The sequence below is a fragment of the Lampris incognitus genome, chromosome 20 (assembly GCF_029633865.1).
Source record: "Lampris incognitus isolate fLamInc1 chromosome 20, fLamInc1.hap2, whole genome shotgun sequence".
NCBI lineage: Eukaryota > Metazoa > Chordata > Actinopteri > Lampriformes > Lampridae > Lampris > Lampris incognitus.
The window spans coordinates 4,237,584-4,250,083 of NC_079230.1; the positions used below are offsets into that span (position 1 = coordinate 4,237,584).

At 46.1% G+C, this 12,500-nt stretch overlaps 1 protein-coding gene across 1 annotated transcript in view; it reads left to right on the plus strand.

The window, feature by feature from the left end:
* Positions 1-12,500, plus strand: part of LOC130130942 (type II inositol 3,4-bisphosphate 4-phosphatase-like) — a 52,213-nt gene that overhangs the window by 13,860 nt on the left and 25,853 nt on the right. Inside the window, exon 3 of the mRNA XM_056300807.1 lies at positions 7,852-7,925. Within this exon, the coding sequence (XP_056156782.1) occupies positions 7,852-7,925 (74 nt within the window). The remainder of the gene's footprint in view (positions 1-7,851; positions 7,926-12,500) is intronic.

The following is a 12,500-nucleotide window of genomic DNA, read 5'->3' on the forward strand; positions in this document are numbered from 1 at the left end:
GAATACACTGAGTCACACTCTGTAGAGTACACTGAGACACAGTCTGTAGAGTACACTGAGTCACACTCTGTAGAGTACACTGAGACACAGTCTGTAGAGTACACTGAGTCACAGTCTGTAGAGTACACTGAGACACAGTCTGTAGAGTACACTGAGACACAGTCTATAGAATACACTGAGTCACACTCTGTAGAGTACACTGAGACACAGTCTGTAGAGTACACTGAGTCACAGTCTGTAGAGTACACTGAGACACAGTCTGTAGAGTACACTGAGACACAGTCTATAGAATACACTGAGACACAGTCTATAGAATACACTGAGTCACAGTCTGTAGAGTACACTGAGTCACAGTCTGTAGAGTACACTGAGACACAGTCTGTAGAGTACACTGAGACAATGTCTATAGAATACACTGAGTCACAGTCTATAGAGTACACCGAGTCACAGTCTGTAGAGTACACTGAGACACAGTCTATAGAATACACTGAGACACAGTCTATAGAATACACTGAGTCACACTCTGTAGAGTACACTGAGACACAGTCTGTAGAGTACACTGAGTCACAGTCTGTAGAGTACACTGAGACACAGTCTGTAGAGTACACTGAGACACAGTCTATAGAATACACTGAGACACAGTCTATAGAGTACACTGAGACACAGTCTGTTGAATACACTGAGACACAGTCTATAGAGTACACTGACACACAGTCTATAGAATACACTGAGACACAGTCTGTAGAGTACACTGAGACACAGTCTATAGAGTACACTGAGTCACAGTCTGTAGAGTACACTGAGACACAGTCTGTAGAATACACTGAGACACAGTCTGTAGAGTACACTGAGTCACAGTCTATAGAATACACTGAGACACAGTCTGTAGAGTACACTGAGACACAGTCTGTTGAATACACTGAGACACAGTCTATAGAGTACACCGAGACACAGTCTATAGAGTACACTGAGACACAGTCTGTAGAATTCACTGAGTCACAGTCTGTAGAGTACACTGAGACACAGTCTGTAGAGTACAATGAGACACAGTCTGTAGAGTACACTGAGACACAGTCTGTAGAATTCACTGAGTCACAGTCTATAGAGTACACTGAGACACAGTCTATAGAATACACTGAGACACAGTCTGTAGAGTACACTGAGACACAGTCTGTTGAATACACTGAGACACAGTCTATAGAGTACACTGAGACACAGTCTATAGAGTACACTGAGACACAGTCTGTAGAATTCACTGAGTCACAGTCTGTAGAGTACACTGAGACACAGTCTGTAGAGTACACTGAGACACAGTCTATAGAGTACACTGAGACACAGTCTGTAGAGTACAATGAGACCAGTCTGTAGAATTCACTGAGTCACAGTCTGTAGAGTACACTGAGACACAGTCTATAGAGTACACTGAGACACAGTCTGTAGAATTCACTGAGTCACAGTCTGTAGAGTACACTGAGACACAGTCTGTAGAGTACACTGAGACACAGTCTATAGAATACACTGAGACACAGTCTGTAGAGTACACTGAGACACAGTCTATAGAGTACACTGAGACACAGTCTGTAGAGTACACTGAGACACAGTCTGTAGAGTACACTGAGACACAGTCTATAGAGTACACTGAGACACAGTCTGTAGAGTACACTGAGTCACAGTCTGTAGAGTACACTGAGTCACAGTCTGTAGAGTACACTGAGACACAGTCTATAGAGTACACTGAGACACAATCTATAGAGTACACTGAGACACAGTCTATAGAGTACACTGAGACACAGTCTGTAGAGTACACTGAGACACAGTCTATAGAGTACACTGAGACACAGTCTATAGAGTACACTGAGTCACAGTCTGTAGAGTACACTGAGACACAGTCTGTAGAGTACACTGAGACACAGTCTATAGAATACACTGAGACACAGTCTATAGAATACACTGAGTCACACTCTGTAGAGTACACTGAGACACAGTCTGTAGAGTACACTGAGTCACACTCTGTAGAGTACACTGAGACACAGTCTGTAGAGTACACTGAGTCACAGTCTGTAGAGTACACTGAGACACAGTCTGTAGAGTACACTGAGACACAGTCTGTAGAGTACACTGAGACACAGTCTATAGAATACACTGAGTCACACTCTGTAGAGTACACTGAGACACAGTCTGTAGAGTACACTGAGTCACAGTCTGTAGAGTACACTGAGACACAGTCTGTAGAGTACACTGAGACACAGTCTATAGAATACACTGAGTCACAGTCTGTAGAGTACACTGAGTCACAGTCTGTAGAGTACACTGAGTCACAGTCTGTAGAGTACACTGAGACACAGTCTGTAGAGTACACTGAGACACAGTCTATAGAATACACTGAGACACAGTCTATAGAATACACTGAGTCACAGTCTGTAGAGTACACTGAGTCACAGTCTGTAGAGTACACTGAGACACAGTCTGTAGAGTACACTGAGACAATGTCTATAGAATACACTGAGTCACAGTCTATAGAGTACACCGAGTCACAGTCTGTAGAGTACACTGAGACACAGTCTATAGAATACACTGAGACACAGTCTATAGAATACACTGAGTCACACTCTGTAGAGTACACTGAGACACAGTCTGTAGAGTACACTGAGTCACAGTCTGTAGAATACACTGAGACACAGTCTGTAGAGTACACTGAGACACAGTCTATAGAATACACTGAGACACAGTCTATAGAGTACACTGAGACACAGTCTGTTGAATACACTGAGACACAGTCTATAGAGTACACTGACACACAGTCTATAGAATACACTGAGACACAGTCTGTAGAGTACACTGAGACACAGTCTATAGAGTACACTGAGTCACAGTCTGTAGAGTACACTGAGACACAGTCTGTAGAATACACTGAGACACAGTCTGTAGAGTACACTGAGTCACAGTCTATAGAATACACTGAGACACAGTCTGTAGAGTACACTGAGACACAGTCTGTTGAATACACTGAGACACAGTCTATAGAGTACACCGAGACACAGTCTATAGAGTACACTGAGACACAGTCTGTAGAATTCACTGAGTCACAGTCTGTAGAGTACACTGAGACACAGTCTGTAGAGTACAATGAGACACAGTCTGTAGAGTACACTGAGACACAGTCTGTAGAATTCACTGAGTCACAGTCTATAGAGTACACTGAGACACAGTCTATAGAATACACTGAGACACAGTCTGTAGAGTACACTGAGACACAGTCTGTTGAATACACTGAGACACAGTCTATAGAGTACACTGAGACACAGTCTATAGAGTACACTGAGACACAGTCTGTAGAATTCACTGAGTCACAGTCTGTAGAGTACACTGAGACACAGTCTGTAGAGTACACTGAGACACAGTCTATAGAGTACACTGAGACACAGTCTGTAGAGTACACTGAGACCAGTCTGTAGAATTCACTGAGTCACAGTCTGTAGAGTACACTGAGACACAGTCTATAGAGTACACTGAGACACAGTCTGTAGAATTCACTGAGTCACAGTCTGTAGAGTACACTGAGACACAGTCTGTAGAGTACACTGAGACACAGTCTATAGAATACACTGAGACACAGTCTGTAGAGTACACTGAGACACAGTCTATAGAGTACACTGAGACACAGTCTGTAGAGTACACTGAGACACAGTCTGTAGAGTACACTGAGACACAGTCTATAGAGTACACTGAGACACAGTCTGTAGAGTACACTGAGACACAGTCTGTAGAATACACTGAGACACAGTCTGTAGAGTACACTGAGACACAGTCTGTAGAATACACTGAGACACAGTCTATAGAATTCACTGAGACACAGTCTATAGAATTCACTGAGACACAGTCTATAGAAGTCACTGAGACACAGTCTATAGAGTACACTGTGGGCGTGAACAGAGATTGAATTGAGGGAGCCTGCTCTTGAAGGAATCAGAATAAAAAAGGACTTAACACAGCAAAACCATTTCAGATCAAAATTTCTGCTGTGAATGAGAATGATTGAGTAAGCCTCTGTGTGTGTATGTGTGTGTGTGTGTGTGTGTGTGTGTGTATGTGTAATGATTTGAGTGCATGTCAAGGTAATCCCCTGAACTTCTATTTATCACCATAACAACGGAGAGATTCTAATGCTTTTGGAGTGGAGGTGACCTGGTAGAGAGGTAACATCTCAGTGTGCTCTGTGACTGTGAAATGTGTGTGAGTACACTGTATATATGTATAACGTGTATATGTTTGTGTGTCTGTGTTTCTAATTTCCTATCATTTTCAATTTGTCTGACCTTCCGTCTGTTTATTTTTCTGTCTTTTTTACCTCAGATAATCAATGCAAATAAAATATTCTTTGAAACTATAGTACAGTTATTATTAAGTAACTCTTTCTCGTATTAGTTTGCTATTAGTTACTTGATACTTAATTAGCCTTGTATTAAGTAACTGGTGTATGTATTCTGAGGGGTGGGACATCAGAGAGTACTGCCACACTCTCTCAGAAATAAGACTAAAAGACTCAGGCATCAAAGGAACTGGTTCAGACAATTGTTTTTACAAACATGTTGGACATCCAGTCATTTCATGCCTTTTCTGAAATCACTGTTCTTGGTGTTTGGGAGTTTTAGGTCATCTATAAATTCAGCCTATGTCTCACTGCCTCTGCCATCTCTCTATATACAGCCATGTTTGAATATCTTTGTAATCGCAATAAAGACAGAAACAAAATGAATAGATGCAGGCGAAGCCTCTCAGAGCTTTCCTCCAAAGTGGTTGTGGCGAGGGTCTAAGAAGAAGTAGTGTGAAGTAAGTAAGTAAGTTTATTTGTATAGCACCTTTTAAAACAAAGTTACAAAGTGCTGCACATGCTATAGATACAGAAAAAGTAGACAACATACACATACAGTTGGATATAGAAAAGCTCTGGTCAGAAGATCTGAGTGGCCTAGAAGTGGAGTAAGGATGCAAAAGTTTGGAAATGTACAAAGGGGCAAGACCATATAGGGCTTTATATGTGATAAGCAGTATCTTGAAGTATATGCTATACTTAAATCAATGAAGGGATGCAAGGATTGATGTGATGTGGGATCTGAGATTGGTATTGGTTAGCAGCATTTTGCATGAGTTGCAGGCGGGACAAGGCTGCTTGGCTTAGACAGGAGAAAGGAGCATTGCAGTAGTCAAGGCATGAAGAGTTAGAGTATGGATTAGTAATTCAAGATCTCTGGTTGGTAGCATTGATTTGATTTTTGCGATGTTCCGGAACTGGAAAAAGCAGGTTTGCACAAGCTTATTTTATGTGTAGGTTGAAATTCAGATTTTGGTCAAAGAGTACACCCAAATTTCTTGAGGAGAGTTTAACTTTGGTGGCCAGAGGGTCGATACAGGGTTTCACTTTTGAGACAAACTTATTGGAACCAATAAGGAAAACCTCAGTTTTGTCTGAATTGAGTAGAAGGAAATTGAGTGACGTCCATTCCTTAATAGCAACCAGAGAGTCATGAAGGGTACCAATATTACCCATATCATTTGGCTTAACTGATAAATACAGCTGCATGTCATCAGCATAGCAGTGGTGAGAGATGCAATTGAACTAGCTAACCACATTGCCTAGAGGTAACATGTAGATTGAGAAAAGGATGGGACCAAGGACTGAACCCTGCGGAACGCCACAAAGTATAGCTGCAGTTGAGGACACAATGTTGTCAATGGCAACCTGAAACTTCCTGATAGACAGATAGGGTGACAGCCAACCGAGAGCAGAGCCTTAGATACCAAACCACTTATTTGTTAAAGGATTTTAACAAAAGACGTTTTTTTTCAGCTTATGCAGATGATATCATTGTTTTTGTCAGAAACCTGGAAGAGATAAAAAAACTGAAGGGAATTGTTAAAGATTTTGGAACCGTTTCAGCTAGAAAGGTCATTGGAAAAAGAGTAAAGCACTGGCAGTGGGGAGTTGGAGGGGGGTCTACTCAGTCTACCAGGGAGGGTTGATATGAAAGAAGGATGGTTTCAAATATCTTGGAGTGCACCTTGGCAATGAGACCATAGTCCAGAAGAACTGGGAGGGCGTAGTACAGAGAGTAGAAGGAAGGTTAAATAAATGGAAATGGTTGAAGCCACAAATGTCCTTTAGAGGCAAGGCACTAGTCATTAACAACCTGACAGCTTCTGCTCTGTGGCATAGGTTGGCCTGCATGGAGCCACCTAAAGGCCTAACACAAAAAAATACAAGCCATCTTGGTGGATTTTTTTCTGGGACAAGTTACACTGGGTGTCCCAGAGTGTGTTGTTCCCACCAAAAGAGGAAGGGGGGGTCTAGTACACATAGAAAGCAGAATAGCTACATTCAGATTACAGTTTGTACAGAGATATCTTACAAGATGTTGTTTGGAGAAATGTGACAAGCAGCATCTTGAGGAGGACAGCTGGTCTGGGTTTAGACACTGCATTTTGTTTTTCATGGATTTTCATTTTTTAAGACTATGTGAATTATCTCCTTTTTATCAAGCACTTTTTAAGATATGGGATTTATTTAAATGGAAGAGACTGGAGCCTACAAGCTCTTTGCACTGGCTATTGGAAGAGCCTCTCATTAATGGGGCCAGAATGGATGTTCAAGACAGTGCAACACCGGGTCTCACCAGCATGCTATGCACCACTGGAGTGATCCCTCTGAGGAGAATAGTGGATGTAACTGGTCCTGGACTGACCAATGCCCAGGCTGTGGCTTTTCTTATTGGGCAGCAATCTATTCGACAGACCAGGAACATTTTAAATATGTGAATCAAGAGACTGATGGAGGAGAAGGTTATGATGCTGCAGGAGAACAGTGGTGGAGTGGACACTCCTAATGGAAATTATCCATTTCCGGAGCTGGGCTTTTTTCCAAATCTGGATGGATTCTCAGGAACCTTATTAAATGTGATGGACAGTAAATATGTGGACTTGTACACAGTTAAAGGAAACACTGTATATAATTGTTGTGTGAAAGCACTGAACAAATGTAAATTGGGTGAGAGAGTTGACAGTGTGGAGACAAGAACTAGATGTGGGCAGTGGGGTGAAACCAGTATGTAGGGCTTTATATAAACCACCTCTAAAGAAAAGCACTGGTGATTTACAATGGACAATTCTACTTGGTGCCATTGCAGTGAATAGTTTGATCTCTGTGATCAACCCCAGAGTGTCACGTAAATGTCCATTTTGTGGAGAAGTAGAGACTGTTTTTCATTGTTTTTACAGATGCAAAAGACTCTGCGACCTTTTTGATGCGCTGAAGAATATTTTTAGTCAGTTTGGTGAGAGTTGGTCTAGGACAGTCTTCATTCTGGGAGTTGACTACAAAAAATCTGACACCTCTACGTGGCAACTGCTAAATATGGTAGTATGATAGGCCAAACTACTGCTACTGCTAACACTACTACTACTACTACTACTACTTCTACTACTACAGTAGCAGGAAGAACAGAGTGGAGAACAGGACAGGGCAGGAAGTACTTCCTGTTCTCATCTCATTGGTGAAAGCCAGAGTCTGGGTTGATTTTAGATTCTTTAAAGGAATGAGATCCATGGGTGACTTTATCAGAAAGTGGTGCTGTAATGATGCAATATGTTCTGTGGCAGGTGATGACTTAATATTTAATAATTCCACTTATAAGTAGGCGAGGAAATTGTTGTGTTTTAACTGTACTGTACAGAACTTATTTTGTGTCATGGAAAAATGTTTTTTTTTATAATAAAGGTTTTTTTTTATTCCCTCTCTCTCTCTCTCTCTCTCTCTCTCTCTCTCTCTCTGTCTCTCTCTCTCTCTCTCTCTCTCAGAGGGGTACCCTGGGTTTTGCCGCAATCAGAGATCTGCTCAAGTCTAAGGGGCCCAACATCCCACTTAGCCTCAGGTAACAACACCTTAAACTGAAGTTTATTCCCCCTTTGTGTTTCTCTTAGCTTCGTCTTACCTTACACTCCCTCAGGAGTCTCACCCCTCCTTTAAGACCAGGTGAACTCTCACCTTAAATCTACCTTAAACTCAATTTCTTACCCACTTAGCTCTCTCTCTCTCTCTCTCTCTCTCTCTCTCTCTCTCTCTCTCTCTCTCTCTCTCTCTCTCTCTCTCTCTCTCTCTTCTGTCGCTCTCTCTCTCTCTCTCTCTCTCTCTCTCTCTCTCTCTCTCTCTCTCTCTCTCTCTCTCTCTCTCTGTCGCTCTCTCTGTCACTCTCTCTCTCTCTCTCTCTTTCTGTCGCTCTCTCTCTCTCTCTCTCTCTGTCTCTGTCGCTCTCTCTCTCCCTCTTTCTCTCTCTCTCTCTCTCTGTCTGTCGCTCTCTCTCTTTCTGTCGCTCTCTCTCTCTCTCTCTCTCTCTCTCTCTCTCTCTCTCTCTCTCTCTCTCACTCTCTCTGACTCTGTCGCTCTCTCTCTGTCTCTGTCGCTCTCTCTCTCTCTCTCTGTCGCTCTCTCTCTTTCTGTCGCTCTCACTCACTCACTCTCTCTCTCACTCTCTCTTTCTGTCGCTCTCTCTCACTCACTCTCTCTCTCACTCTCTGACTCTCTCACTCTCTCTGTCTCTGTCGCTCTCTCTCTCTCTCTCTCTCTCTCTCTCTGTCGCTCCCTCTCTTTCTGTCGCTCTCTCTCTCTCTCACTCTCTCTGTCTCTGTCGCTCTCTCTCTCTCTCTTTCTGTCGCTCTCTCTCACTCACTCTCTCTCTCACTCTCTCTGACTCTCTGACTCTCTCACTCTCTCTCTCTCTCTCTCTCTCTCTCTCTCTCTCTCTCTGTCTCTGTCGCTCTCTCTCTTTCTCTCTCCCTCACTCTTTGACTTGCATAAACACACACACAGTTCAGAACGCTGCAGACAAAGACACATTTGAAGAGGCAGCTCCGTAGCAGAGTGGCAGAAGTGGCTAGTAGTGTGTTACTTTTACTCCACTACATGTACCTGAGTAACTATTCTAATACGTTATACTTGTAAGAGTGGTTGTTTTGCAGAATACATTTTACTCTTGTTCAAATGTATTTGGGATAAAATATACGTATGTACTTTTACTCCGTTACACCGGGCCACACACTTCTCACTACTGTTACTAGAGTTGGGGCCGATCCAGTGCTGACATATAATTCACTCATCGGGTATCAGACCGACGTTACCGGTCCACGATGTGCCGATCCGGATTCCATAGCCTGATGGTTTTATGAATCACAAACATGCAGCTAATAATGCAGGTTTAGGCCCGTAGCCAGAATGGTCATAGTATGTAAGTTAGGGTCGTGTGAAGGGTTTGGAGCGCAGGGACACGAGCAAGAAGCGGAGGATGCAGGAGCTGCCGACCAGGTGGCTGAAGCAAGGGGAGTAACGAGGAGGCGGGGGGAGTAATGAGGCCAGTGGCCACGGGGAATCAAGCGAAACCCCACAGAATATAAACCTGGAGGCTGCTAAACTCAACAGTAATTCGGAGAAAGATGAGACGGTCGTAGCTGACGTAGTAACTGCATCAGAGGGACCCGGTGTGGGTGGAGTTAGTGGCGCTGCTGTGTGCGTAACCTCCCCAGCAGCTGCTGCAGCCGGGTCCGGGCAGGAGGCGCAGAGTGATGGGGAGGAGGCGCAGAGTGACGGGGAGGAGGCGCAGAGTGACGGGGAGGAGGCGCAGAGTGACGGGGAGAAGGTGCAGAGTGACAGGGAGGAGGCGAAGAGTGATGGGGAGGAGGCGCAGAGTGACGGGGAGGAGGTGCAGAGTGATGGGGAGGAGGCGCAGAGTGACGGGGAGAAGGTGCAGAGTGACGGGGAGGAGGCGAAGAGTGATGGGGAGGAGGCGCAGAGTGATGGGGAGGAGGCGCAGAGTGATGGGGAGAAGGCGCAGAGTGACGGGGAGGAGGCGCAGAGTGACGGGGAGGAGGCGCAGAGTGTGACGGGGAGGAGGAGGAGGTGCAGAGAGACGGGGAGGAGGTGCAGAGTGACGGGGAGGAGGCGCAGAGTGACGGGGAGAAGGCGCAGAGTGACGGGGAGGAGGTGCAGAGTGACGGGGAGAAGGTGCAGAGTGACGGGGAGGAGGTGCAGAGTGACGGGGAGGAGGTGCAGAGTGACGGGGAGAAGGTGCAGAGTGACGGGGAGGAGGTGCAGAGTGACGGGGAGGAGGTGCAGAGTGACGGGGAGAAGGTGCAGAGTGACGGGGAGGAGGTGCAGAGTGACGGGGAGAAGGTGCAGAGTGACGGGGAGGAGGCACAGAGTGACGGGGAGAAGGTGCAGAGTGACGGGGAGGAGGCGCAGAGTGACGGGGAGGAGGCGCAGAGTGACGGGGAGGAGGTGCAGAGTGATGGGGAGGAGGCGCAGAGTGACGGGGAGGAGGCGCAGAGTGACGGGGAGAAGGTGCAGAGTGACGGGGAGGAGGCGAAGAGTGATGGGGTGGAGGCGCAGAGTGACGGGGAGGAGGTGCAGAGTGATGGGGAGAAGGCGCAGAGTGACGGGGAGGAGGCGCAGAGTGACGGGGAGGAGGCGCAGAGTGACGGGGAGGAGGAGGAGGTGCAGAGTGACGGGGAGGAGGAGCAGAGTGACGGGGAGGAGGCGCAGACTGACGGGGAGGAGGTGCAGAGTGACGGGGAGGAGGTGCAGACTGACGGGGAGGAGGTGCAGAGTGACGGGGAGGAGGAGCAGAGTGACGGGGAGAAGGTGCAGAGTGATGGGGAGGAGGTGCAGAGTGACGGGGAGAAGGTGCAGAGTGATGGGGAGAAGGTGCAGACTGACGGGGAGGAGGTGCAGAGTGACGGGGAGAAGGTGCAGAGTGACGGGGAGAAGGTGCAGAGTGACGGGGAGAAGGTGCAGAGTTATGGGGAGGAGGCGCAGAGTGACGGGGAGGAGGCGGCGGTGGACAAGTGACAGGACAGGACAAGTGAAGAGCCACATCTACAATCTTCCATCCCGTTATCCAGGCTGTTGTCACAATGTGATGTAATGGAGTCTTGGAGGGTAACACCCTCAGGCAGCAGACAGGCCACGTGGGTGGAGGTTTCAGGGAACAGGGTCAGTGCTGCCAGGCCAGACAGGATGTGTATCATGTGTGGCCTGTGTATCCTGTATATTATTATTATTATTATTATTATTATTATTACACACTACTATTGGGAACCCCGTCGAGGAGTGAACTAACAACGTCTTAATATTTAAACTCTCAAAAAGAAACACAATTGCCCCACTAACATTACACGCACATACCCCATTAAGCCTAATTACCGTATGTCTCACCATTGTTAATGAGGACCTGATTGACTTCTCTTCTTTTCACTCTAACTCAAGTGGTTATTTGTATTTACTTCGACTTGAGTAAACATTATTATAAAGTAGCCATACTTTGACATGAGTGCCGTTTTTGTTTATCTTACCCACCACTGTCAAATAGTTACAGCGCATACCACATGGCCACACGGTCGCAGCGTCGCCAGTTCAATTCCAGCCAGTGACCTGTGTTGTGGTGTCATACCGCTCTCTCTCTCTCTCGCCACCTCATTTCCTGTCTACCCCTCCACTGCCACTGTCGAGTAAAGGTAAAAATACCAAAAAAGATGTATTTAAATTTGTCTGCTAAATCAAACACACCCCTACTACTATTACTACTACTATTATCAACATTTGATTGGCTGTGATTGGCTGTTGCCGGGATACCTACGGCCAGATAAGGAAGTGAGAGAGGAAGCAGGTGGCTCCACCTCTGAGACAAACCACTTCCTGTTTTTTCATCAAAGCATCTTTACACAGCAGAGAGGGTGGGGTGGGGGGGAGAGAGAGGGTGGGGTGGGGGGGGGGGTCACTGCATGTCCCCAGTTGGTCTTTACACCAGTCGATGTTGCCTTGGCAGCAGTCGGGGTCAGGTTAACATGACAACAGCTTCTAGTCGATGTTGCCTTGGCAGCAGTCGGGGTCAGGTTAACATGACAACAGCTTCTAGTCGATGTTGCCTTGGCAGCAGTCGGGGTCAGGTTAACATGACAACAGCTTCTCGGTAGCTTTAGTAGCTTTACATTGGAAGCAAGTCTCCCATGTTGGAAACTAGTTAGTTTGTTTGAAATGTAGAGATGATTTTAGCCGGGGTGGGTTGGGGGGGAGAGGGGGGGAGAGGGGGGAGAGAGAGAGAGAGGGGTACAGTGTGTCTGTGGGTGAAGTCATGTAGTAGCTCAACTCTGGGCAGAATGGACGAATGGTGAGACAAGCTGAATGTCTGTCTGACTGCTGATTAGCTTGCTGTGTGTTATACTTGTATATGTCACTTCGCACACTTCCGGTGTGGGAAGATTCACCAACTCACGTTGGCGTCGGCCTCGCCCAGTACTGTCCGTTTGATGGCTGGGAGAGCTTGGTCTGTCGCTGCACCCAAAGAGGAAACACCGAGGGTGGTGTGAGAGGAGGTGGAAGCGGGGCAGGCTAAGCTAACTGCTAGCATGCAGACCGGCCGTTCTGACAGTCATCCTGGCTGGCGTTGGTTCATTTTTTT